General features: G+C 49.8%; 12 protein-coding genes across 12 annotated transcripts; 8 read left to right on the top strand and 4 right to left on the bottom strand.

Moving 5' to 3' along the window:
- Positions 1-883: 883 nt before the first annotated feature.
- N7518_000306 (60S ribosomal uL2 domain-containing protein) lies at positions 884-2,082 on the top strand (the record flags this gene model as incomplete). Its single annotated transcript, XM_057181234.1, has 5 exons — positions 884-888; positions 1,012-1,027; positions 1,094-1,151; positions 1,299-1,876; positions 1,945-2,082. 5 exons carry the CDS (start codon positions 884-886, stop codon positions 2,080-2,082), a joined length of 795 nt encoding a protein of 264 aa, XP_057046584.1.
- An 899-nt stretch (positions 2,083-2,981) lies between these two features.
- Positions 2,982-5,316, top strand: N7518_000305 (uncharacterized protein; the record flags this gene model as incomplete). The annotated part of the gene is made up of 2 exons (XM_057181233.1): positions 2,982-4,883; positions 4,939-5,316. The coding sequence occupies 2 exons, from the start codon at positions 2,982-2,984 to the stop codon at positions 5,314-5,316; spliced, it is 2,280 nt and encodes a 759-aa protein (XP_057046583.1).
- Positions 5,317-6,508: 1,192 nt separating this feature from the next.
- On the top strand, positions 6,509-7,267 carry mpt (putative DNA repair and transcription factor Ada; the record flags this gene model as incomplete). Its single annotated transcript, XM_057181232.1, has 1 exon — positions 6,509-7,267. The coding sequence occupies one exon, from the start codon at positions 6,509-6,511 to the stop codon at positions 7,265-7,267; it is 759 nt and encodes a 252-aa protein (XP_057046582.1).
- Positions 7,268-8,276: 1,009 nt separating this feature from the next.
- On the top strand, positions 8,277-9,964 carry N7518_000303 (uncharacterized protein; the record flags this gene model as incomplete). Its single annotated transcript, XM_057181231.1, has 5 exons — positions 8,277-8,403; positions 8,468-8,635; positions 8,699-8,814; positions 8,869-9,146; positions 9,217-9,964. The coding sequence occupies 5 exons, from the start codon at positions 8,277-8,279 to the stop codon at positions 9,962-9,964; spliced, it is 1,437 nt and encodes a 478-aa protein (XP_057046581.1).
- A 970-nt stretch (positions 9,965-10,934) lies between these two features.
- On the top strand, positions 10,935-15,336 carry N7518_000302 (putative RSC complex subunit (Sth1); the record flags this gene model as incomplete). The annotated part of the gene is made up of 4 exons (XM_057181230.1): positions 10,935-11,027; positions 11,127-11,310; positions 11,373-15,073; positions 15,124-15,336. The coding sequence occupies 4 exons, from the start codon at positions 10,935-10,937 to the stop codon at positions 15,334-15,336; spliced, it is 4,191 nt and encodes a 1,396-aa protein (XP_057046580.1).
- Positions 15,337-15,881: 545 nt separating this feature from the next.
- N7518_000301 (uncharacterized protein) lies at positions 15,882-16,787 on the top strand (the record flags this gene model as incomplete). The annotated part of the gene is made up of 3 exons (XM_057181229.1): positions 15,882-15,921; positions 15,969-16,375; positions 16,446-16,787. 3 exons carry the CDS (start codon positions 15,882-15,884, stop codon positions 16,785-16,787), a joined length of 789 nt encoding a protein of 262 aa, XP_057046579.1.
- A 447-nt stretch (positions 16,788-17,234) lies between these two features.
- N7518_000300 (uncharacterized protein) lies at positions 17,235-17,653 on the top strand (the record flags this gene model as incomplete). Its single annotated transcript, XM_057181228.1, has 2 exons — positions 17,235-17,287; positions 17,356-17,653. The coding sequence occupies 2 exons, from the start codon at positions 17,235-17,237 to the stop codon at positions 17,651-17,653; spliced, it is 351 nt and encodes a 116-aa protein (XP_057046578.1).
- Positions 17,654-18,391: 738 nt separating this feature from the next.
- N7518_000299 (uncharacterized protein) lies at positions 18,392-19,258 on the bottom strand (the record flags this gene model as incomplete). Its single annotated transcript, XM_057181227.1, has 1 exon — positions 18,392-19,258. One exon carries the CDS (start codon positions 19,256-19,258, stop codon positions 18,392-18,394), a length of 867 nt encoding a protein of 288 aa, XP_057046577.1.
- A 168-nt stretch (positions 19,259-19,426) lies between these two features.
- Positions 19,427-20,658, bottom strand: N7518_000298 (uncharacterized protein; the record flags this gene model as incomplete). Its single annotated transcript, XM_057181226.1, has 2 exons — positions 19,427-20,531; positions 20,606-20,658. 2 exons carry the CDS (start codon positions 20,656-20,658, stop codon positions 19,427-19,429), a joined length of 1,158 nt encoding a protein of 385 aa, XP_057046576.1.
- A 782-nt stretch (positions 20,659-21,440) lies between these two features.
- On the bottom strand, positions 21,441-22,448 carry N7518_000297 (4-hydroxybenzoate octaprenyltransferase; the record flags this gene model as incomplete). Its single annotated transcript, XM_057181225.1, has 1 exon — positions 21,441-22,448. One exon carries the CDS (start codon positions 22,446-22,448, stop codon positions 21,441-21,443), a length of 1,008 nt encoding a protein of 335 aa, XP_057046575.1.
- Positions 22,449-23,430: 982 nt separating this feature from the next.
- N7518_000296 (cupin domain-containing protein) lies at positions 23,431-24,263 on the top strand (the record flags this gene model as incomplete). Its single annotated transcript, XM_057181224.1, has 3 exons — positions 23,431-23,489; positions 23,551-23,974; positions 24,039-24,263. 3 exons carry the CDS (start codon positions 23,431-23,433, stop codon positions 24,261-24,263), a joined length of 708 nt encoding a protein of 235 aa, XP_057046574.1.
- Positions 24,264-24,455: 192 nt separating this feature from the next.
- Positions 24,456-25,551, bottom strand: N7518_000295 (uncharacterized protein; the record flags this gene model as incomplete). Its single annotated transcript, XM_057181223.1, has 2 exons — positions 24,456-24,576; positions 24,635-25,551. The coding sequence occupies 2 exons, from the start codon at positions 25,549-25,551 to the stop codon at positions 24,456-24,458; spliced, it is 1,038 nt and encodes a 345-aa protein (XP_057046573.1).
- Between the last annotated feature and the right edge of the window lie 396 nt (positions 25,552-25,947).

Genomic DNA, 25,947 nt, shown 5'->3' with positions numbered 1-25,947 from the left:
AATATAGCCGCTGACTATCCCCGAATATTGTTAGTAGGAGACATTTGATATGAGCTATTTCTAGACTTTTAAGAGAATACACATGTATCAATGTTGATTCATGGCAGTCGGTTAACCTTCCTAGCGCGATGGACACAAAAACTGCCGTATGCACTGGGCTTGCGCCCGAGGCTATTATCTCAAGGATTCCGGAGACAACTGCTCCATTTGTTTGTAACATATTTTACCGAGGCTCCTTATTGTCTTCTGTAAGAGAATGAATCAAATAAATGAGATATTGGCATAAAAGCAGCTTGAATTTACAAATTACTGTATAGAAGTAGAGCAGAGCTGAGAGACTGATGAAGCTCTATTTGGTATTTTCAAACCCCCAATTAAGCCAAAGAGATGTAATAGTGCAGAGAGAAATGAATGCGACTAGCTGAGACAGACTTTACATATCCGTTGCTTTCATACTAGACCTCGAGAAGTACGCGACGAGCTTTGTGAACCATTTGATATTGACATCTGTAATGTTTGAGGAGCGAGTATGACCCAAGGCTATTTACTTCTCATTTCATCAATAGTTCCATCACACCAAAACCATAGACAGAAACATAGAATATACAGACACAGCTGATTCGAGGTCCAAGGAAGAGAGCAACACTCCAAAATGAAAAGTCTTGGCGATATCTAGTCTTGGCAATCACGTGTGTGTTGATGACATAACCTGCCCTCGCAAAATCTACAGGGCTCGCACTGAAAGAGTCTCTTCAGGCATAAAATACAGATTATACAGAGATATTGGAGTCGAAAGTCTTTTAAAATACTCCATACAATTTCGTAAAACAATTATTATCTATGATCACCGTATAAACCTAGCGGTTAAAGGCCTATTTTGGAAATGCTGTAGTTCAAGCCAATTCAAGTAAGCGACCATGCGCTATACCCGATTGGGTTAGATTAGCGACCGCACCCTAAAGCCCACACAAGTCCCCGTGTCCGATGATTTCTCAACTCGTCAACGACAAGCCTATTTCACTTCGAGGTACGCTTACCACTTTTCCACGACACTTCTGTCCGGCTTCCATACTAACATAGGATCCTCGTCTAGACAGTCGCCATGGGTCGTGTCATCCGCAACCAGAGGAAGGGCCGTGGCTCCATTTTCAGTGAGTGCGACCGCAAACCATTCCCGCACGAAATTTTGAGGCTGCGCATCCCGAGCAGCGAGGAGGAAATGAAGAATACCATTGGAAGACCACACAGATTCGCAAGGAGATTGGAGTGCTGATATCGAATTTTTCTTTACTTTGCAGCGGCCAACACCCGCCTGAACAAGGCCCCTGCCCAATTCCGGACCCTCGACTTCGCTGAGGCTCACGGTTACACCCGTGGTGTCGTCAAGGAGATCATCCACGATGCCGGTCGTGGTGCTCCCCTCGCCAAGGTCCAGTTCCGTCACCCCTACAAGTTCAAGATGGTCACCGAGACTTTCATCGCCAACGAGGGCATGTACACCGGCCAGTTCATCTACGCCGGTAAGAACGCTGCCCTGACCGTCGGCAACGTCCTCCCTCTCGGCTCCATGCCCGAGGGTACCGTCGTCTCCAACGTCGAGGAGAAGGCTGGTGACCGTGGTGCGCTTGGCCGTACCTCCGGTAACTACGTTACCATTATTGGCCACAACCCCGAGGATGGCAAGACCCGTGTCAAGCTCCCCTCCGGTGCCAAGAAGGTCATCAAGAACACCGCCCGCGGTATGGTTGGTATCGTTGCCGGTGGTGGCCGTACCGACAAGCCTTTGCTCAAGGCCGGTCGTGCCAAGCACAAGTTCGCCGTCAAGCGCAACTCTTGGCCCAAGACTCGTGGTGTTGCCATGAACCCCGTCGATCACGTAAGTTTCCGTCTATACACAGACCCGATAACATCCAGGACCGCCATCTCTAACGTCTCTCTCTACAGCCCCACGGTGGTGGTAACCACCAGCACATCGGTAAGGCCTCGACCATCTCCCGCTACGCTACCCAGGGTCAAAAGGCTGGTCTCATTGCTGCCCGCAGAACTGGTCTGCTCCGCGGTACCCAGAAGACCAAGGATTAAGGGTGCTTTTTCTTGGAGTTATTCTTGTGACGGGTTGAAAATGGAATTCTGCTATGAGACAAATGTACTTAGGCGCCTGCGGATGAGCGTCTCATGCGCCCTTAGCGAATTAAGCTTGTGGTCACCATCCTTTTTTCTTGTCGAACAAATCAAAGGGTGATGGGAAGGGGTCCGGGGTTGGCCTCTACAGGGCAGAAACGAAATCAAAAAGTCCTCCGGGCTGTGGAATGATACACCTTTAAATTTTTACTCGTTTCTATCCATCACCTTAGTAGATATTACAGTCTGGTAATTCATCGGCATATACGGAGTACATTGCGGTGCATGATCGTTGTCACCACTGCCAATGCCGTACAGTGGTGAAACCCAACGTCCCACGAAAAGGGTTTGCATCATTTACAATATTGTTGTGTAGTGGATGTATATATCTAGCTCCTTCAACGTCGACTATGTATATATATGAACCTAGCACATATCTCAGCAATGTACTCCGTAGTCTAACCAGAAATACAAGGCATCATGAGGTTGGGCCCATAATTACCAGCCCAAACGAGGTTAGAAGTATTATATATACTCCGTTATGCTCGTTGATATGTATCTCGTGATTATACACAACAGCTGTGCAATCGGAAGCCCAGATCCCTGTATTATATATGCCTTTGTTTCTTGCAAACTGCCTACTATAAAAAAAAGTCATACCTCTGGTGTAATCGATTCGGGAAGTCAACTGTGTCTGTCGTAAGTTGACGAAGTACACGCAGATCAATGTGTACTAGGCCAATCCTAATGAGATCCATCCAATTCTGCCCCCCTTTCTTCCTCTCTCCCCCAAACCCCACTCAATTCCATAACAGTATCTTACTTCCATGAATTGGAAAATAAATCACAGCATTCTCACCATGTCATCCCCACTTGATGAACATGCCATGAATCAGCTACAGTCAGAGCAGTCAGAACTGCTGGACAAGATTGACGAGCTGCGCGCCATCGGAGTTGGAAGCCTCGTGGAGCTGCCTCAAATTATCGTCTGCGGCAATCAGTCTAGTGGAAAAAGCTCCGTATTGGAGGCCATCTCCAGAGTGCGCTTTCCATCCAAGAGCAATATCTGCACTCGGTTCGCGACCGAAATTGTTCTTCGCCGAAGCCCCCACGACAGGATCAAAGTATCCATTGAGCCCGGGGATTCCAGGAAGAATGAACAGGAACGACAGAAGCTCCGAGCCTTCGCCTCCGAGGCCTTTTCCTCTAGCGGAGACCTCCCTACACTGATCGAAAAAGCGAAGGAATGCATGGGCCTTTCCAGCACCGATCCTTCGAGCGCTGGATTTAGCGACGATGTCCTTAAAGTCGAGATCTCGGGCCCTGAAAAGCCAGAGCTGACTCTGGTCGACCTTCCGGGGCTCTACTACTCCAGCAGCAGCGAACAAACCGAGCAAGGAATGGTGATAGTCCAGAAACTGACGGAAAAGTACATAAAAAGCTCCCGGAGCATCATCCTGGCTGTCATCAGTGCAAGGGCCGATTATCATATCCAGAAGGTCTTGAACATCGCACAGACTTTTGATCCCAAATATGAGAGGGTCTTGGGCATTGTTACGCAGCCCGATATCCCCGAAGCGGGCTCGGAGGAACAAGAAACTTATATACAGTTCATCAGAAACGAAAAAGTCAAACTGCAACTTGGATGGCATGTACTGCGCAACCGCTCGTTTGAAACGTGCAGCATTTCCGATGACGCCCGAGACGCTCAAGAAAAGGAGTTCTTTGAAAAGGGACGGTGGGCTTCCCTTCCTCGAGATCAAGTCGGGATCGAAAGTCTGAGGCATCGCCTCAGCAAGATTCTACTTGGTCATGTCCGTCGCAATCTTCCTGGTCTTATTGCGGACATACAAGAGAGGATTTCTCGTAACGAGCAGACACTGGCAAAAATGGGCACGCCGCGCACTACTCTTCAGGAGCAACGCCGTTTCCTTGTTGATATCAGCAGCAAATTCGCGCGAATTACAGACCAGGCTTTGAATGGATCGTACGTCGATGAGTTTTTCGGTGGATTCCAAGATCATACAGCGACCACAGAAGAGTCTCCTTTCCGCAGACTGCGGGCAGTAATCCGTGAGCTTAACGAGTGCTTTGTTGAAGCGATGAGCATTCGCGGGAACCGGCGAATCATCCAATTCCCTGGACAGTCAGCACCTGTTGAGAATGTCGCGCAAGAGAGATCCAAGCCTTACATGAGTGATTGGACACCGCAGTATATTTCCCAGGAGTCTCTTGTGGATGAGATCAAGGAACAGGCCCGACAGAGTCGAGGAATTGAGCTACCAGGTAGTGCGAACCAGCTACTTGTGGGGAGTTTGTTCCGAGACCAGTGCGAGCCCTGGGAAGCAGTTGCTAAATCCCATCTGTTGAATACCTGGGATTCGGTCGAATACTTTATCCAGTTGGTCCTGAAGAACCTCATGGACGATCAGACCCGCCCGTTGCTTATGCGACACCTCATCGGACCGGAAATGGAGAAGATGAAGGAGTCTTTGTTGGAAAAGCTCAGCGAATTGACTTCGTACTACAAAAGGGGCCATCCGTTGCCCGTGGGGACATCATTTCTCTCCAAGATCCAGGAGTCCAGAAAGAACCGCCAGATTGCTGCGTTAAAAAAGAACCTTCAGCGGTCTGAATTTGCCCCGACGGGAGTGGATACTTTTAATGTCCGAGATCTAGAGCGAGCGACATCTCAGCTACAGTCATCCAGCGATCAGTTTGCAGCAGCAGAGATTATTGACCAAATGCAGGCCTACTACGAGGTGAGCTAGACATCGAAATGAGATACCGGGTAGTTCTAACAGGCCGTATTTGCAGACTGCGATCGTGACATTCGTCGACAATGTTGCCATCTTGGCTATCGAAAATTGCCTTCTTTGCCCTTTGGAGCATATCTTTACCGGCAAGACTGTACTTGAAATGAATGATGAGCAGATTCGACAAATTGCAGGAGAGCCATCGAACATCCAGAAGGATCGGGAACGTCTGAATGAAGAGCTCGAAAAGCTCCAAAAGGGAAGGCAGACTCTCAATGCCTTCGTTATAGCGGACTCTTCGCTGCGTGCTCGTCCTATCTTGGGTATTTACATTCCATATACCGGTACATGGAATCGCAGGCTAATCGAAATATCATCTCAGCAGGACCGCCAACTCCCCGAGCTAATACTCCAAGCCGTGCAGGCACGGCTCCGATAGCTCAGGTGGCGCCCAATACTCCTCGTCTGTTCTCGCAAGTTTCACCTGCTGTTACTGGTAAGTAGCTCTTCAAATACCACGTCGATATGTAAAAGCTAATTTTCAACCAGTGCCTGCTGTGTCTTCTCTCCCTGTCGTGTCTTCTCTCCCCATCCTTCCTTCAAGTCAAGGAATCTCTGATACAGCTCAGGTTTCTTTATTCCGAAACCCAGGGAATGGCGGATCTTTATTCCGAGACCCAGGGAATGGTGGATCTTTATTCCGAGACCCAGGGAATGGCGGATCTTTATTCATATCAGGGAATGGCGGATCTAGACCTAACAATGGAGCCACCACCACGCTGGGTTCATTCGGTTTGTCACCCGGTACAACATCGGCCACCGGGAATGTGTCTAGCCCAACGGTCAATGGGACGTTTGGTTCGAATAACCAAGGCTCTAGTTCTGGCTCGTCGTCCGCTCCTTTTGGAAGTTCGACCAGCCCAACTCCCTTGTGGAAACCTCTCTTTAACGCGACGACAGCTCCAAGCACCTTGGGATACAAACCAGCGTAAGTTATAGGATGCGCGGGAAGGGTCCATTCTAATTATTGGTCACCTTGTATAGGTATCAGGAGAGAGAGCGCGACTCAAATACAATGAACTATTACCAAACCCTTGGCGTTATGCTTCCATTTTCTAGCTACTCCTATGAGGTGTGTAGATCCTTTGAATCCCTTGAGATATAGTCAACACTTAGTACTATATGTGAAGAAGGAAAGATATTGACATCAACTTGGTTAGGAGCTTCGACTCGGAGACTACGCGCGAAGGGACAAATATCTCTCGACTTTGCCATTGGCTCGTTGAGATAGAATCTATGGTACCTTCAATTGTTGGTTGGAGTGGTGTGTATATTCATGGCAGAGTTGCACAAGAACCGAAGATAAATCGGAACCAGGAAGGCAGGATACAATACTTAGCATACCAAGTAAATTATTCAATCCTACATGTACATGCTATATATTGTAGGTAGCCCTGGTGTACTCCGTACTAAGTACACCATTGTACATTGAGGCATTGGGCAGTCTGGACGCTGATTGGTCACTTTGGGGTCAAACCATCGCCTGGGCAGATTTCCCGAAGTTCCCTCTACCTGCAGTAATTTGATGCCACAATGAATACAATATACATTACCTTGAAGATATCTACAGTATGAATACCCAGAATATGACGGACCCATCCAAGCCCCAGCAGATCCCCCGACTCAACCCGAATCCCCTCACCAACCCAGAACGGTGGCAAGCCATCGCAACCCGCGACATAACCGCCAACAGCTTCGTCTACGGCGTCCTGACCACAAAAATCTACTGTCGTCCCTCCTGCCCAGCACGACTAGCCCGCCGCGCCAACGTCCGATTCTACGACACCGCCCCGCAAGCAGAGAAAGCCGGCTTCCGACCCTGCAAGCGCTGCCGGCCGCATTCGGGCCAGACGGCGGCTCAAAGCAACCCCCAAACCGCCACAATTGACACAGCCTGCGAGTCAATCCGGAGCATCCTGACGGCAGGACTGAAACCGAAATTAAGAGATCTGGCGGCCGAGGCTGGCTTGACGCCTAGTCATTTCCACCGTGTGTTTAAGAAGCATGTGGGCGTTACGCCCGGTCAATATGTAGAGAGTCTTGGGCAAAGCCACCTGCACTCGCCGGAATCATCGTCATCCTGTGCTTTTCCTGAAGGTGGAACGCCGCGCTCGGCGTTGGGGGATAGGGGTGGTGAGGTGTTGGATCTAGATTGGAATACTAGTGAGAAGGGGACTGGTCTGTCGGCGGTTAGGGGCGATTTTCCATTTCCCAGTGGCTGGAATGAATTTGATGCTCTGCTGGCATCTGAATCGGAACAGACGTGGATACCTGGCTTATCTATTGACCCTCGAATGACCTTGGTGGATGTTTCTGATCGGACCATATGATTACGATATGGATACTTGCACTGGAGACGAGTATATATATTCCTACCAATAATAACGGACCGAATGGTGGATGGGAATTTTCGCCGTTTTACTCCGTCGAATTTGACATGCAACTTGTTGTATTGTGGCGATGCAACCCACTGATAGTCGTTGGATCTTGATTCACTGTTCACCGTAACTCGCAAATCACATTGGACCGGTCCAGAGCCAGGGACCAACTGAAACAGATTTGAAACCTTTTTTTTTTAAAGCCAACGCATGCACCGTGCGAGTATTATACGAGTAATACGGAGTATGTATATGGAGTGCACAGTTTAGTACGGAGTATATCCAAGGTTATTGTATACTATTGGGCTCCATATAATAAGGATAATAAACTAGTTCACTAATGCCACTTCTTTATAAGTCACATTCTAATATTCCCTGGTGGCAAGGGATAATTATAGTAATTCATCGCCTCCAATGGGATTTAGTGGCTCTCCGCCAGTTGGTCCACTAACGCGTGTCACAGCGTTTACTGGGGGTGGTTCTCCCCTTGGTGGCTATTTTAGGGCTTTGTATGGGGATACGCCGGTACAGGGCACGGAGTACTACGGAGTACTTTCATACGCAATATGACTGTCGCATTAGGGACTTGGTGGTTATAGACATTTCGGTATTTCGTTATTTATTCTTCTTCGTATTCGTTTCTTGCTTCAATGGCAATAATAAGAGAGTACAGGCTTCCCCACTGATTGACAAGATCGGCGTTACTGCATGCATAAAAAGCATTGTATTTTGTTGTAACTTGTATGCGAATATTCGATTTTATCATAATTGCGTGCCCCCCGGCATTTAATCTAATTCCCAACCTCCTTTCCCCTCCCCCTCCCCCGTCTTTTCTCCTTATCCTAGAGCATTCTAGACATTCCCTTACCACTCCCTTACCATTCCCTTCCAAGGTTGACCTTTTATTTTACACAATCGCTGGTTTCGATTATTCTTCCGCATACCACTATCTCTCGCCAACATGCACGTCAACAAGAGAATCGGCAGATTCAAACAATGGGCTGGAGAACGCATGGGCGGGGAGGCCAAGACCTGTCTGTCTGATGATTTCAAGGCAATGGAGACGGAGATGGGCGTGCGACAGGAAGGTAGGAAGTGATCACGCTCCGTGTCTGCAGTGTATCCATACTGACAACCTCTCTCTATCTCTAGGCGTTGAGCGCATTCATAAATCCATGACCTCCTATGTCAAGGCTATCTCCAAGCGCAATGAGGGTGACGACAAAGAAAAGACCCTCCCGATTGCCCACCTGGGAAGCAGCATGGTGGCCCACGGCGAAGACTTTGACGGGAACTCGGAATACGGACAGTGTCTGATCAGTAAGTTCTGAAGACGACCTGGGGAATGCGGGGAAGAAATCGCATTGCTAACACTTCGATCAGTGTTTGGACGCATCGAAGAGCGTATTGCGCGCATCCAAGAAAACTACATCGCACAGGCGACTTCAAGCTGGCTTGAGTCCTTGGAAAGATCCCTGACTCAGATGAAAGACCTGCAGGTATGTTTTTGGACCGAAGGTTAAAGTTGAAAGTCAATATTAACCTGCTCATAGCATGCTCGCAAGAAGCTCGACAGCCGCCGACTGGCATACGATACTTCTCTTTCTAAGATGGAGAAGGCGAAGAAGGAGGACTTCCGCGTGGAGGAAGAACTACGCTCCCAAAAAGTGAAGTACGAGGAAGCCAGCGACGATGTGCTGCGTCGCATGCAGGACATCAAAGAAGCCGAAGTGGACAATGTTATGGACATGGGGGTGTTCTTGGACGCCCAGCTTGACTACCATGAACGATCCCGTGAAGCCCTTTTGCAGCTCAAGAATGAATGGATTGGGTAAGCATTGATCTGGCCTCTGCATCCTCGTGTGCGGTACTAATACTGAAATAGGGACAGCCAATTACAGCCCCCTCCCCGTCGGCCAACCCGTCCTCGTGCCAACACTGCCCATTCGTTCCAGGAACGGTATGAGCCGTTGCAGGAGGAGTCGATTAATGAGACTCGTGCTCCCATCCGACCAGCCAGATCTATTACGCCATACTCTGACTCCCCCCCCGCGAGATGCCTATGGGAATGCCAGTGTCTCACGTCCCGTTCTCAACCGAATTCCTACATTTGAAGGCCCGTCTCAACTGCGACAAGAACAAGCGCCAGTTGCATCACAGTGGCTCCAGCAGCGAACCACCAGCGAGAATCTGGGCGGGTTTGGACGTCGAAGCAGCACCCAAGTTGGGAACGGTCGAGTCTCTGCTGATCCTTACGCCGACTCCGAAGAGGTCAGCTCATATGGCCGTTCTAGCCCCGAGCGGATGTTTAGCGGGGGCAGGTCCATATCCCCAGCAACATCTCACGGCAGTACGCCATCCCGGAGACCCAGCGCAACCAACTTGAACACCCTCGGATCGAAGAAGGCTCCTCCTCCTCCTCCACCATCTCGTGCGAAGAAGCCCCCTCCCCCCCACCCACCAAGCGGACCCTCCTTGCGGCACCAAATGCGTAAGAACGCTCTGAACTTTGAAGTGCATCTTACGTCTGTTCTTGATCTTGAGCATGGGGTTTTGGAGTTTGGGAGCTATAGGTTGTGGCGGTATCTATTCTTATCAATCCGTCACGAATGCCCTGAGTGTTACAGGATTGTTCTGTCCTTTCCTTGATTGTTCTTTCTAGTTTGCTTTTCCCATGATTCCCATGGAGGTCTGGAGGATTCCCCGGCTGCTATTAGTCTCAACGCAGAGTTAGTAGGATGATGATAAAAGTGGATACATGCGTCTTCTAAGAATAGGTAGCGAATAGGCAAATCCATTCAAGGCTTTATTCATTTGTAATGATGATCTTCGATCGTGTAGATACCCGTTGACAGCCAGGGTGGACCCGGTATGTCTGGCTTTACAATGTATTGTCATTTTTATTGGTCATTGAAATGAAGACGATTCAACCGATTCAACCTCGTTCCATACACCCAATGTCCGACCATAAAACTAATCCTCTTCCCTCACAACCACCTCCCATAGTAGCCCTGATATCCCAAACCGGCACGGTACCAGAGCTGCGCTGCCCCAGGCCACAATCCAGAACGGGGTCACGTGCTTGCTGACTAACGTCCGTTGAAAAAACTCCTTGCCAGGCTGTTGTCAGTCCTTTGCTCTGAGCACCCAGATTTCCCCGAGCCTGTCGCGCAACTCCGTTCCCTCCCCATCTCCATTTTCATCCATCCACTTTTTGAACGCGCCATCCCAACGCGCCTTCAACTTTTGAGCTTCCCTTCCACCTTGCCTTACCCTGGGAATCCGCCTCTTTACTCGCTTTCTTTGACTCCCTTGTCCCTGAAAGTACCCGACCCCCCCCATCGCATCGGAAGCTCCGACCACGGCCCCAAACATCACGTCTTCCATCGCCAAGCATCGCATACAGTCGCTCACTGATCGCATTCACCCATAATCAGGCCTCCTCCACACTGTCGCCGCCTCTTTATTTCGACCGCGATCGCCACTTCTCTCTTGCCCGCGCGATTTGGCAATTGGGACCAGGTGGAGACTGTGACTTGCCACAACTCCGCATCGACTTTGATATTGCTCACCCTAGATCACGTCGCTTGCTGATGAATTAAAAAATACACGCGTTACGATGGCTTCCTTACACCCAGCGCCAAACATGGCGCCTGGCAACGTGAGCTTGCCGTCTAACCTCACGCAGCAAAATGTCCAGGAGATACTCCAGGTAAGTTTGTCGCATTACAACTACACAACTCGTTATATATCAATTCTTTATTCCCTCGACGCGCCTTCCTATTTTGCACCGTCTCTAACTTTATCGCAGAAATACAAGCAAATGCAAGAACAGGGTGTTCGCCCTGATGACCCAGAATTCCTCAAGGCCCACAACCTACTTGCTGCTATTCAACGGCAACAGGCTTTCCAGAAACAACAGCGCATGGCTCAGCAGCAGCGCCAACAGCAGCAGATGAATGGCGCTACTCCTGAAGCTGCCAATGGCTCTCATGGTAAGTTTTGTCTTCACCTCCAAACCCAAGGTCTTCTACAGGGTTGACACATATTCTCACAGGTCGCACGCCCTCGACTTCCTCGACTGCCGCACCTAATGCCTCGAATGCCTCGGCAGTTGCCCATAATAAGAATGCGACGGTTGGCAGCGGTAGCTTTTCACCAGAACAACTGTCTACTCTTAGAAACCAAATCTTGGCTTTCAAGATGCTGTCCAAGAACCTCGCCATTCCCCCGCGTGTTCAAGAACAGCTTTTCCAAAACCAGAAGAAGTCTCAACCGCCTACTCCTACAGACAATGTTGCTACAGCCGAAAAGGTCATTGAGGCTGCCAATGACGGTGCTGGTAGCCAGCCTGCAGATAGCTCAGATGCCGAAGTCCTGACTAGGGAGTGGTATGACGACTTCCAGTCTCCATATGACTCGCTCTCCAAGACTATTAGCTACACTGACCACGCCAACCGTGCAAATCGTGTGCGCATTCCCGCTCTTTTGCCACCTGGCATCGACTTGGAGCAGATGCGCGAGGATCGTGAGGTCATACTGTATAATAAAATCACCGCCCGCAAAGCAGAGCTTGCCCAACTTCCCGCCAACCTCGGTGTATGGGATACCAGCAAGAGTGACGCACCAACCTACGATGACTCCCTCAAGCTGAAGGCCCTGATTGAATACAAATCACTTAATCTTCTACCCAAGCAGCGACTGTACCGGAAGCAGCTCCAGAGCGAGATGTTCCACTACAGTAACCTCGGAATGACAGCCAATCGCTCAAGTCACCGCCGGATGAAGAAGCAGTCCTTGCGTGAGGCCCGTATCACCGAGAAGCTTGAGAAGCAACAACGTGATGCTCGCGAATCTCGAGAGAAGAAGAAGCAATACGATCAGCTCCAAGCCATTCTCAACCACAGCGCTGATCTTGCCAATGCTTCTCTCCAGCAACGTACGCGCTCGCAGAAGCTGGGTCGTATGATGATCTCGCACCACCAGCACATGGAACGTGAAGAGCAGAGGCGCGTGGAGCGAACTGCTAAGCAGCGTCTGCAGGCTTTGAAGGCCAACGATGAGGAGACATACTTGAAGCTTTTGGGACAGGCTAAGGATTCACGTATCTCTCATCTTCTCAAGCAGACCGATAATTTCCTCAAGCAGCTTGCTGCATCCGTCAAGGAACAACAGCGCAATTTGGCGAATCGTTATGGCGAAGCGCATGATTACGATGACGAGTCTGATCAAGAGATCGCGGATAGCGAAAACGAGGATGACAATCACACCGCCACTGGAAAGAAGAAGGTCGACTACTACGCTGTTGCTCACCGCATCAATGAAGAAGTTACTTCGCAGCCTGACATGCTCGTGGGAGGTACTCTTAAGGAGTATCAGATTAAGGGCCTGCAATGGATGATTTCACTGTACAACAATAACCTGAACGGTATTTTGGCTGACGAGATGGGTCTTGGAAAGACGATCCAGACGATCAGTTTGATTACCCACATCATTGAAAAGAAGAAGAACAATGGACCTTTCCTGGTCATTGTTCCACTGTCCACGCTCACTAATTGGAACAACGAGTTCGATAAGTGGGCACCCAGTGTGAGCAAGGTTGTCTACAAGGGCCCGCCTAATGCGAGAAAGCAGCAACAGCAACAGATTCGCTGGGGTAACTTCCAGGTTCTTCTCACCACCTATGAGTACATCATCAAGGATCGTCCGGTTCTCAGCAAGATCAAGTGGACACACATGATTGTCGATGAAGGTCACCGCATGAAGAACACACAGTCCAAGCTCAGCAGCACTCTCTCAACCTACTACACCAGTCGATACCGTATCATTCTGACTGGTACTCCCCTGCAAAACAACTTGCCCGAACTATGGGCTCTTCTCAACTTCGTCCTTCCCAACATTTTCAAGTCTGTCAAGTCGTTTGACGAATGGTTCAACACACCTTTCGCAAATACTGGTGGCCAGGACCGTATGGATCTAAGCGAAGAAGAACAGCTTCTCGTTATTCGTCGTCTCCATAAGGTTCTTCGGCCATTCCTTCTCAGACGTTTGAAGAAGGATGTCGAGAAAGATTTGCCTGACAAGCAGGAACGCGTCATCAAGTGCCGATTCTCTGCCTTGCAAGCCAAGTTGTACAAGCAACTTGTTACGCACAACAAGATGGCTGTCACTGATGGCAAGGGCGGAAAGACTGGAATGCGTGGTCTCAGCAACATGCTTATGCAGTTGCGAAAGCTCTGCAACCATCCTTTCGTCTTTGAGCCTGTTGAAGACCAGATGAACCCCACTCGCATGTCTAATGACCTTCTTTGGCGTACGGCAGGAAAGTTTGAGCTGCTCGATCGTGTTCTGCCCAAGTTCCGTGCCACTGGCCACAGAGTCTTGATGTTCTTCCAGATGACTCAGATCATGAACATAATGGAGGATTTCCTCCGCCTTCGTGGGATGAAATACCTCCGTCTGGATGGATCCACCAAGTCTGACGATCGATCGGATCTCCTGAAGCAGTTCAACGCTCCTGGATCTGATTATTTCTGCTTTTTGCTTTCCACTCGTGCAGGTGGTCTTGGTCTCAACCTGCAGACTGCAGACACCGTTATCATCTACGATTCGGATTGGAATCCTCACCAGGATTTGCAAGCCCAGGATCGTGCCCATCGTATTGGTCAGAAGAACGAGGTCCGCATTTTGCGACTTATCAGTTCCAACTCGGTCGAAGAGAAGATTCTCGAGCGTGCCCAGTTCAAGCTGGACATGGATGGCAAGGTTATCCAGGCCGGAAAGTTCGATAATAAGTCCACTAATGAAGAGCGAGATGCACTTCTTCGAACTCTGCTGGACACGGCAGAAGCTGCGGAACAAATCGGTGATCACGATGAAATGGATGATGACGAACTGAATGAAATTATGGCACGATCCGAGGAAGAAATTCCTATCTTCCAGGAGATGGACAGGCAGCGAATCGCCAACGACCAATATGGTCCTGGCCACCGCTACCCTCGACTGATGTCCGAACAAGAATTGCCCGAAATTTACATGCAGGAGGATAACCCTGTCACTGAAGAGGTCGAGGTTGAGGTCACTGGCCGTGGTGCTCGTGAGCGTAAGGTGACCAAGTACGACGATGGTCTCACCGAAGAGCAGTGGTTGATGGCAGTGGACGCCGATGATGATACTATTGAAGAAGCGATCGCACGGAAGGAAGCTCGTGTTGAGCGTCGCAGATCTAACAAGACTGGACGTGATGGAGATGACTCTTCACCTGAGCCATCGATTATTGATGATGACGAGACCCCTCAAAAGCAGAAGCGCCGTCGCGGTCCTCCTCCCAAGCGCAAGGCCGAGGAAGTTGTGGAAGAAACGCCACAACCTAAGCGCAAGAGAGGCCGCCAGCCTAAGGTTCCGGATACTCTCAACCCCACCGACCGTGCCAACTTGACTCGCATTCTTGACACCGTGATCCAGTCGTTGATGGACATGGAGGCTGAGGTGCCACCGGAGGGTTCTGATAGTGAAGAGGGTCCCATAGTCCGGTCAATCATCGATCCATTCATGAAGCCCCCGCCGCGTTCTTATTATCCCGACTACTACATGATCATTCAAAATCCAATTGCCGTGGATACAATTCAGAAGAAGGTCAAGCGGGCCGATTATCAGAGCTTGAGGGAATTCCGCAACGACATCCATTTGCTTTGCCAGAATGCTCGCACTTACAACGAGGATGGCAGTGTGCTATTCCAGGATGCTAATGATATTGAGGTAAGTTTGATTCTTGTCGATTATCAATTATTATACTAATGATACAACAGACTAAGTGCTTGGTGGAATTGCGACGACTGACGGAAGACCACCCTGAGCTCGCCAACTTTGAAGATCAGTACAACGGTGAAGGGTTTTCGGGCGCCGACACTCCGCTTAATGCTGGCACTCCCGGCCAGCCGAAGCTGAAGCTCACCTTTAACAATCCCAACCGGGATAGCCCAGGCACTTCACACGGCAATGGATACGGCCTTGGCGAGTGATTGTTCAACACTGGGCTGATAACCTACTGCAGCCACCCCACGCTTCATATAGCGCCTGCGACTTCTCTTCAAGTTGCTCGTGCTTCTTCTTGTCATGTGTAATCCGAAAATACTTTTTCTCCCCCACTTCTGTGCCATCTAGGAAAGGCGTTTTTCTCGTGAGTTTTTTGTTTTTCACATTGGGGATGGACTTCCGGAGGATGGCGCTGTATTGTTCCAAGCGATTGATTTCCCTGGGTGTGTTGTCTTGACTGCATCGACAAGATCCGTTTTGTGCAAGACCACCCCTTGTATTTGATGAGTATGTACCTGCAAGTTAGGAACAATTCGAATCGATTTGAACCATGTACGTTGTAACATTATCTATTGGAGACTTTACAATTGAACACATACGTCATTTGTTTTCCAAATTCGGTCCATACGCGGGGGCCCAAGATGCTGCAGATGCTCACCGATCTTTCAGATCACATAAAAGGTAAGGTATCACCGACAGCACTCCCTGCTGATACAGAGACACTCTACCATTTAGTCCTCACCTCGCAACCATGTCCACGAGCAAAGACCTAGCCGGCAAAGTCGCAATAAGTAAGGTCCACTACTACTCCAAGATCTAACAAACTAACAGAAACCAGTCACAGGCTCCAGCCGCGGCATCGGCGCCGCTATAGCCCTAAAACTCGCCCAACGCGGAGCGGACATAGCCGTAAACTACGTCTCCAACGCCACAGCCGCCAAGTCCGTCGTCGAGCAGATCCGCGCCCTAAACGTGCGCGCCATCGCCTTCAAAGCCGACGTCTCCAAGGAAGAAGAGGTGAAAGCCATGTTCGAGAGTCTGCACCGTGAATTCGGCCGTCTGGACATCGCAGTCAGTAACTCGGGCATCGAGCATTTCGGGAGTCTGTCCGAGGTCAAAGGCAGCGATATCGACGCTGTCTTTGCGGTTAATGTCAAGGGACAGTATTTCGTTGCGCAGCAGGCTTATCGCTTCATGGGGGATTACGGGCGGGTTATTTTGACTTCGTCTATTTCTGCCGTTAAGGTGAGGGCTAGAGTTGTAGTTTTGGTGGTTTGTTGGGTTGGAGACGGAGCTGACTTCTGATCTGATTTAGGGCGTCCCTCGTCATGCTGTCTATGCTGCTTCTAAAGCCGCTGTGCAGGGTATGACCAAGTGTCTGGCGATGGACTTTGGTCCGCGAAACATCACGGTTAACTGCATTGCGGCTGGCGGCGTCAAGACTGATATGTATGCTGAGATGTCGGCTAAGTATATCCCCGGCGGCGACAAGATGAGTCCCCAGCAGATCGATGATGTCTTGAGCAAGTGGTCTCCGATGAATCGGCCTGGGGAGGTTGAGGATGTTGCTGGGGTTGTGTCTTTGATTGCTAGCCCTGAGTCGCAGTGGTTGACTGGGCAGACCTGGCAGGTCTCTGGTGGTGCTTATATGGTGTAGTTAGATGGTGTAGATGGTTGGAATGGGACTAATACAATCTGATATAGTCTGGGATATCACATGATCAGCCTAAGCTTTGTTCTTGATCTCTCGATAGTCACAAATGAAAATGCCAGTATCTACTTGAGAATCCTAAATATCAACATGACACTACAGACAATCCGGTCCCTTTTCAAAAGAACCTCTAGCTCACTCCAGATCCTATCTGACCTACATTTGGAAATCAACCAACAATATTCCTTTGAAGTGCCCGTTTGCTCCAAATACCTCATCCTAGCAGGCGACATCGGCCGTCTGGAAGATTACAACAACTACCGTGCCTTCCTAAAAACCCAAACATCCAAATTCGAGATCGTATTCTTATCCCTTGGAAACCACGAATTCTACGAAACAACCTTCAACACAGCCTCAAAAAAGCAAAACAGCTCGAAAACGAACCCTGCATAAATGGCCGCCTTGTATTACTCCACCAACGTCGCTACGACATCCGGGACTCCGACGTGACAATCCTAGGCCGCACACTCTGGTCCCACATCCCGTAGGAATCAAACGATATAGTCAATTACAGAATCTCCGATTTCCAAAAGATAAAAGACTGGTCCGTCGAGCAACACAACGAAGCTCACGCCTCCGACTTGGCCTGGTTACGGGGTGAGATCCGAGCTTTTCGGGAGCGTACACAAGAAAAGCGGTCTGTGTTGGTGGTCACGCATCATGCACCATCCCTGCAGCGTACTTCGAGTCCGCAGCAGGCTGGGAATTCGTGGAGTTGTGCTTTTGGAACGGATTTGCTGGAGTTGTCTTGGGATGGGGTTAAGGTTTGGGTGTTTGGGTATACGCATTATACAACCCAGTTTAGGGATTAGGGTTGTGAGTAACCAGCGGGGTTATGTGCTTCCTTGGAAAACTGAAGAGGGGAAGTTTGATGTTAGGAGGGTGGTATGGGTATGATTGACCGATAGCCACAGAAGCAAGAAGCACGAGACTTGGACGAAGATGAGGGTTAATAGAACATGGCTCTCGATATCAAGCCGGACAGACAAGGCAAAAAACTACAGGTATAACGTCACACTGATTCTACCTTGGAATATCGGATGCACCTGGCACAGTATTCAGCTGTCCAAAAGGAGAATTGAAAGAAGGCACTATTGTCGCAAGTCTCATCGTCTCACTATTGACGGTAGCTACGCTGAATACACCCGGGTCAACCGCAGATGCTAAAGGCATCCGGGGATTATATACCATGGCGTGGGCCTGTTTCATTCAGAATATGGGGATATCAGCTAGTCCGTGGCTTCTCGTTTGCGGTAGTAATACTGTTTCTTAACGAACTGTTACAGCTTCGAAATTGGCTTCTTATGCTTTGCGCAACCCTAACCCAAAACGCGCTAGGCCAAACACGGATAGTATCGATACAGGGGCTGTTACGTCAAAATTACGCAGTACTATTGTTTCAAAACTACTTTGCACTTGTAAGAAACAATGGATTGTCAAACGCAGGGTTGCTAGGGAGAATCGCAGTGAATTGTAGACAAAATCAGACAATGAAATACAATATAGTGAGAGGAACCCAATTCGAGAAAAGCAGAGGAAGGATAAACGGTTCATGCCTTCATAGCAAGATGCGCAGTTTCCCATTCCAGCAGCGTATTGTCGTGCAATATAGTACGAGGATGAGATGGGCCTAAAACTCGTTGTTGCTTGAGCACGCAGGTTCGAAGCAAATCAATTGCTTTAGCATGCTGGCCTGTAGAATTCCACGTGAAAGCTAGGTTAGCCATGCCCGTCAGCGTGTTGGGATGGTCCGCGCCGATTTTCGTCTTGCTTATCTCCATAACCTGTAGCTGGAGCTGCTCCGCTTCCTCCCATCGGCCCTGGGTCTGTAATGTCGACGCCAGGTTGTTCATACTCGCCAGCGTATCGGGATGGTCCGCGCCGAGTTTTATCTTGCTTATCTCCATAACCTGTAGCTGGAGCTGCTCTGCCTCCTCCCATCGGCCCTGGCTCCTATATGTTGACGCCAGGTTGGCCATACCCGTCAGCGTATTGGGATGGTCTGCGCCGAGTTTCGTCTTGCTTATCTCCGTAACCTGTAGCTGGAGCTGCTCTGCCTCCTCCCATCGGCCCTGGCTCCTATATGTCGACGCCAGGTTATTTATACTCGCCAGCGTATTGGGATGGTCCGCGCCGACTTTCGTCTTGCTTATCTCTGTAACCTGTAGCTGGAGCTGCTCCGCTTCCTCCCATCGGCCCTGGTTCTGTAATGTCGACGCCAGGTTATTCATACTCGCCAGCGTATCGGGATGGTCCGCGCCGACTTTCGTCTTGCTCGCTTCCATGACCTGCAGCTCGAGCTGCTCCGCCTCTTCCCACCGCCCCTCTAGTCGGTAGGCTATTCCTAATATCGCAGTGCTACAAAGGGTGTCTTCATCTTCGGCGCCGCTAATCTTCATTCTTTGCTTCCTTGACATAGCTGCCATATCCTCTGCAACCGAAATACTGCCACATTATATCGCATACCACGCCCCTTTATAGAGTAGCGTAGCCCAGTTCCGGAGTGAGTCTTGCGATTTCGGTCGATGTGCCACAGCTGACCTAACATGTGGAAACAGTGACCGGCATCTCTCCCAATTTTCATATTAACCGGTCGGGAATTCACCACATAGATTCCTGATGAAACGTTCCTTCCACTCCTCCTCTTGACCATAGGTTTTCAACCATATGCGTACTGCTAGCTGCACAAGCCGATGCATTGTGAACACCATGCTATTTTTATCTGAAGTGATAAAGGAATAGTCTCTGAGAATCGCAATATCGCTCTCAAAATCGTCATCTACGTCGGGTTCAGACGAGTGATCCGTATCCTCATCACTTGATCTGTTCCCAACGTCTTGCGGAGAACTTAAAGGTTCATGGTTTTTGTCTTGCACCCGTAGAAGACCCTCTGGGATTCCCTGCCGGTCGAAAAAGCTCATCAGAGACAGCAAATCAGCGGCAGACTGCCTGATCCGTCGAATATGGTCGAACGAAATTTGCCAAGTCAGTAGGATAGAGTTTTTTGCCTCCCAGTCTCGATCGATGTGTTTTCTCTCGTGATTAAGAAGTCTTGCGGCTTGCCGATCACCCCGACGAAGCTTTTCTAGGTATTGCAATGCCGAGCATCGGGGTGCACGGTGGGTGATGTAGCTAGCGGCTTGCACAATCGCGAGTGGCATGAACTCGAGTTCGTTGACTAGCTGAACCAATTCCTCGGTCTCTGCACAATCATCTAGCTTCTTCCGCATTAGAACCAGCGCCTCGGCTGCATTCATAGGTTGTATATCGATCAGATGTTTCTCATGGCCGGCGAGCTCTAGAGCTACCCCTCTATTCCGGCTTGTGATGATGATGGAACCATTCGAGCTTGCGAAAAGGTACCTTAGCGGTGGCTGCGTTGGGGCATACCTCGGGGGTTCTGCTTGGGCCTCTGTCCGAGTAGTCAATGGTTTGCGAAGGAGCTCATGATCATCGACATTATCCAGGACCAGAATCCATTTTCCGATCTTCCCATCTTGCAACCAGTTCCCGAAGAGTTGGAAAATATTAGAGTTGCGATCCTGACGCCCGGGAATCTTAGCACGGTCGGCAAGGTTGCGCAGACTTTCCTCGCAGCGCGCAGCATTACTCGCGTGAACCCAGAAAACCCAGGTGTCAGGCGATTCCTGTCGGATTTGGTGGCAGTATTCGATGACGAGTCGAGATTTACTGTCGCAAAGTTAGACTTGAACAGACCGCTCAGGACTATGACCTCACCCAACTCCTCCTATGCCAAAGATAACTATTCTAGATCCCGGGATCGAGGATCTTTTGTGGATTTGAGCGAGGAGTTCATTGCGGCTGACAAAGTCGGGATCATGCTGGAATGGCACCGTCCACAGTGGTTCCGGGCGAGGTTCTGGTTGGTCTAAGGTTTCGATGGTTAGGTCAATTTTCTCTTCCAAAGAATGGAGGTGATTGACTACCTGGGTGTTCAAAGACTAGATGAAATGCGTTTAGGCCTCGAAGCCCATCCTCATCTGAGTATTCTTTGAAAGAGAGAAGTGAAAGTTCACTAAATTGAAGGAAGAAGCTCTATAAGTCGGGGCCTTGTAACTTCATTTCTGTTTTCTTTTTATTATGCTTTTTATACCTTAATCCACAAGCTATCCACCCGCCGCCTCTGTGGGTTAGTAGAGATAGACTTCGTAGATAGACGCCATCTCCTGCGGCAGAAGCACGACTATCTTTAGAGCGCACATGTGCACAACAAGAAAGACGCTATTCGAATTCAAGATAGAAAATTGTCAAGGAGAGATTGGGTTTGGTATGATCAATTCAACAACAACGCAAACTAAGTACAACGATTTGAAGCAAACATTTAAAGTCACAAAAACAGAACATGGGAAAGATTTCATCGCATCTATCGGCCGTCACATCAAGGTTCCAGCTTGCTATATTGACCCTGAATCAATGCAAGGCTGACATGGACTCGCCGATGATACATCATCATGTCTCATATCGATCACGAAGGTTATATCTATACACCAGCGTTTGTATCTGCCAGTGAAGCTCTAATTTCACTTTTGAAGGGCTCACCCTTGAAATTTCCTAGAAGCGCGTGAAAAACGTGCTCAACTACCAGAGACTTCCGTTCACGGCATAGACATACTCAGCCAGCAACCCACCCGAGATGGCAACGCCGGCCATCCAGAAGCCCTGCGAGAACCACGACCAGCAGCTCGCGGGGTCCTTGAGATCAACGAAGAAGACCATCGCGCCGACGGACAGGAAACAGCCGCCCACAGTGACGGAAAAGAAGGCCATGCTCATGTTGGCGTAGTACCCGCAGGCAAAGAGACATGCACTCATGCCGAGGAACAAGACGACCAGGAACAGACGCGCGTAGCTCCGCAGGAGAACCGCGGTGCTCTTCACGCCGACTCTCAGGTCGTCCTCCAGATCCTGGTGGGCGTAGACCGTGTCAAAGATGATCACCCACAAGGAGGAGGCCACGAACAGGGACAGGGTAGATTTGTCGGCCCACGGCTCGGGCACACCCATGGCCGCGCTTCCAATCATGATACCCCACGTTAGACAGAATCCCAGCACCACCTGCGGGAAATGGGTGTGTCTTTTGGCGAAGGGGTAGTAAGTAGTGCCGAAGATGTTGGGCACAGCAGCCAGGGCGATGCTGCTGGGAAGAAGCAGGAGGAAAGAAGCAGCGATGGCGGCCTGGATGCAGGTGAAGATGAAAGCGGCGGTGGAAGAGATAGCTCCACGGGGGATGGGCCGTGTGCAAGTGCGCGCGACCAGCTTGTCAACGGGAGCATCAATGAGGTCGTTCCAGGCGTGGCTGGCATTGTTGCAGAAGAAGCTTCCACCCAGCAGAATGAGGGAGACACGCAGGACTTCTTCGACGGAAGAATTCTGGACACTGGCAGCGTGGATCACGCCGAAGAAATGAGGGAAGAAGATGATGAAGAAGGCGGCCGGGGGACTCAGACGACAGAGCTGGATGTACGGGACGAAGGATGAAGGGAGATAGTCCACCCATCCTCCGGCATGAACGCCACCGTATTGCTTTGACAGCGAGTCCTTAGACTTGCCATTGGCTGTGCCGTTGAGCTTCTCTGGGACTCCCATGGTGAAAGATAGCACCCCGGTGAAAGAGAGGTAAAGAGAAGCTCTACAAACTCGGGGGAAGACTATTATTGAGCTCTTGAGAGCAGGAGGGGCCCGGGGGAGATAAGACACGGTATATTTCTCGGGTTCTCGACGGCCAGCTCGCACTTTGCGGCAAACCGTACCCACATGGTTGTGCAAAAGTAATCTCCGATAGCCTTGCTAGTGTAAGATCTATCCGGATGAAGCTATATATGGGTCTCTGTTGGGCTGTGCACGGTATCTGACAAACGAGTAGGATCCTCGTCTCCGAACCCCCGGGGGCCATTTACTAAACTGGATCCACTGGTGGACAGCTAAGAGTACTCAAGTGTTATAAGTTCACAAATACGAAGTATACAGTCGTGGAGATCCACACATGTGCATTAATACATGAAATTCCAATACAGGAAGTTCCGGACGGTACCGAACGGTATTGGTCTTGTACGAGGCGTATACGAGCTACGGGAACTCGGGAGTCAATCGAGTTCGTATCGGGAAGATCTTTTGCCCAGAACTATTGTGGACCGTCGGAGAACCCGCCAGACGCCCCATCGGAAAAACCCCGATTTTACCAGGAAGATACGGGAATCTCGCTTACAATTTGTTTGCTCTTAACTAGGTTGTTTCAGTCGGACCAACCGGGGCATTTAGATTGGTACCCACTTAGCTCTTAGCTACAGATTCAGGCAGCTAGTTTCTTACATACGGATACCTCCGTTGAAATGTTGGTTTTACGATTCTGGTTTCGCGTTGTGTTACAGTCACGGCGATGTGAGATTTCATGGATTAGATTGACAACGTGCCGGTTCTCGGCATTGATTGATGGCGCTGACATCCGATATGGGCTGATGGAAGAATTCTTATGCCATTATCTAAACTTCAAGTTCATCTGTAGTCTTCTCTTGACTTGGACCACTTCTATACCCAGTTTAGGAAAACATAGAGACAAAACATTGTACTAATGGCACCCTCCGACGCAGACCAAATGGTGTATGCGGACTCCGACATCCGGGTCCATGTGTGAGTATCGACGCTATCTATCTTGTTTGTGACTCAACTAATATGACTGTTCTTTTCATAGGCTGAAAAACGCCGTGACTGGACGCCTCGTCCACCATCCTGATCGCTCCTTTGCCATCGAAGTGACTCTCGACCTGGTAAAGGGGGCCGACTTCTTCTGCCACAAACCGCCTATGCACTTCCATGTCCAAGAAGAATACATCGAATGTACTCAAGGCCATCTGGGCGTGGAGATCGACGACAAGGAAGTAGTGCTAACGGCAGGTGATGGGGCATACAGCATCAAGCCGTACAAAGACCACCGCTCGTACCCTCTTTCCCTAGATCGACAAGAAAAAGGCAACACAGTGGTCAAGTTCCTACTATCGGGCGAGAAGACCGACAGTGTCTTTGAGCTGAACCCGGTTTTCTTCGAGAATTGGTACCGCTATCAGGATGATGTGGTGGTCAACGGAGCTAAGATTGACCTGATCCAGCTTTTCAGCGTATGTCCCCCCTCCTCCTTCCTACTCTTATCCCTTTCAATGCTTCGATTTCTCATGAATACAGATATTTGACGCTGGTGGCACGTACATCTCTCTACCCTGGTGGATTCCTTTTGGACAGACCGTCTCACGCACCATAGGCCTCGTCGTTGGAAGATGGCTGGGCGGACTACTGGGTTATCAGCCTTTCTACAGGAAGTGGACTTCGGATTGGCCTCTGGCTTGCCAGAAGATGGAATCTTCATTTTTTCAACGGCGATTTGCCGATCGCTCGAAAAAGATGGATTGATAAAGCGATTGATAAGGCAATTGATACATGTCATTTACTCGTTTGTGAGATAGCCGTCATAGAACTAGACTCAAGACTTCAGTCTCAATGCAAAATAGCCGATCATATCATCCAAGGTGAAACCGTCTCAGAACTAGACTCGACAATTTAATCAAAAGGCAAAACAAAATACCCGACCCTCCAAGCTGAAATCTATTCTGAAATAGCCTTGAGAATCTCATCCACATTCGCAAAGGCGAGCTCTTCGCTGGTCTCTTTCCAGAGCTCCTCTGAGATCTTCTTCCCCTCTTCGCTGTAGATAATCGGTGCCAAACTGTAAAGTGTTTTAGCGATAGATTTTGATCATGGTCAACAACATAGAGATAACTTACGGCACCAATTTCTGGAAGGAAAGGAACTCGCCATGGGTCTCCTCGCCATGGTTGACAGCTGCATCGGTGACCATTCGGGCTCCAACAGCAGCAGTGTTGGCCATGCGGCGCATTACGACCTTGGCGATAGCTCCGGCGAAAGTCTTGTCGTGCTCACGGTTGAAGTCAGAATCGTAGACAGAGCCCGGCGAGGTGGCATTGATGATGGCAACGGAAGGTGGGACAACCGAGGCCAGATGTGCCAGGAAGAACTGCCCTAGAAGCTTAGAGACCATCATGCGGTCGAGGGGGTCAACCTTGGTCTTCTTCTGGTCGAGCGCTGCCAGCAGCGGGAAGCTTTTCTTCTCCTTGAAGGGAGTCCATGCGGCGACCTCGGATGAGACGATCGTAATGCGGCTCGGACCTCCTTGGGCGGCGCGTTTTTCCTTGACGATAGGGAGCAGGAGGATTGCCAGCAGGGCGGTGGAGAGGTAGTTGACCTGGATCATCTCATCATGACCTGTCTTGGCGTTGAAGACGCGCGTGGCGTTGGCAATGCCGATGTTCAGGACGACAATATCCAGTCGGGGGAGGCTCTTGGTGCGCTCCGCAAAGGCGACGACGGAGTCATAGTCGGACTGGTCGAGCTTCCAGACCTCGATGCTATCGTCGGAGAGATCCCGGCCAGCGGCTAAATTCTGTTTAGCCGCCTGGCCTTTCTCGCCACTGCGTACGGCGAGAATGAGCTTGCTGAGTCCCAGGTCGAGGAGCTGGCGACTGGTCTCCAGGCCGACGCCGGTGTTGGATCCGGTCACCACGGCGGTCTTGCCCTCCAGGCTGACTCCCTTGACCGGGGCGGGTTTCACGGTAATCTGGTTGTAGAAGAAGCGAGGCAGGCTGGCCTGCTTTTCCGGAGTCACATCGAATTTGGTACCCATTTTCTCGAATTAAAAGCGGGGTATCATCAGCTTTGGAAAGTTTGGACACGAGGTGCTGGAGAGGAAAAGTCCAAGGGTGAAACAAGAAGTGCAGGTGGCGTGGTTGCCTCAGGCATGTCCTTATCGATAGAAAGATTTGTGGTGAGAAATAGGCATCTGTGAGGGATGTTGAAGAGTTACTGTAATTTGTGAGAGTTGAATGAAAGAAAGTGAGAGTTAGTTCCAAGGCTGAGAATCTGGGCCTAGTCTCGAATGATTGTAGGATTGATCTACCCTAAGCCAAAAAAAGGAAAGCATTTACTTGTATAGATTAGACTAGTAAGTTTCTGTGTGCATGAAGCCAGGCTATATTGATTGATATACGCGTGGTCGTATGTACAACATACAACGTGCTCA

The sequence above is a fragment of the Penicillium psychrosexuale genome (genome assembly GCF_028828465.1).
Source record: "Penicillium psychrosexuale strain IBT 29551 chromosome Unknown utg000001l, whole genome shotgun sequence".
NCBI lineage: Eukaryota > Fungi > Ascomycota > Eurotiomycetes > Eurotiales > Aspergillaceae > Penicillium > Penicillium psychrosexuale.
This window is presented reverse-complemented; position numbering and strand designations above follow the sequence as displayed.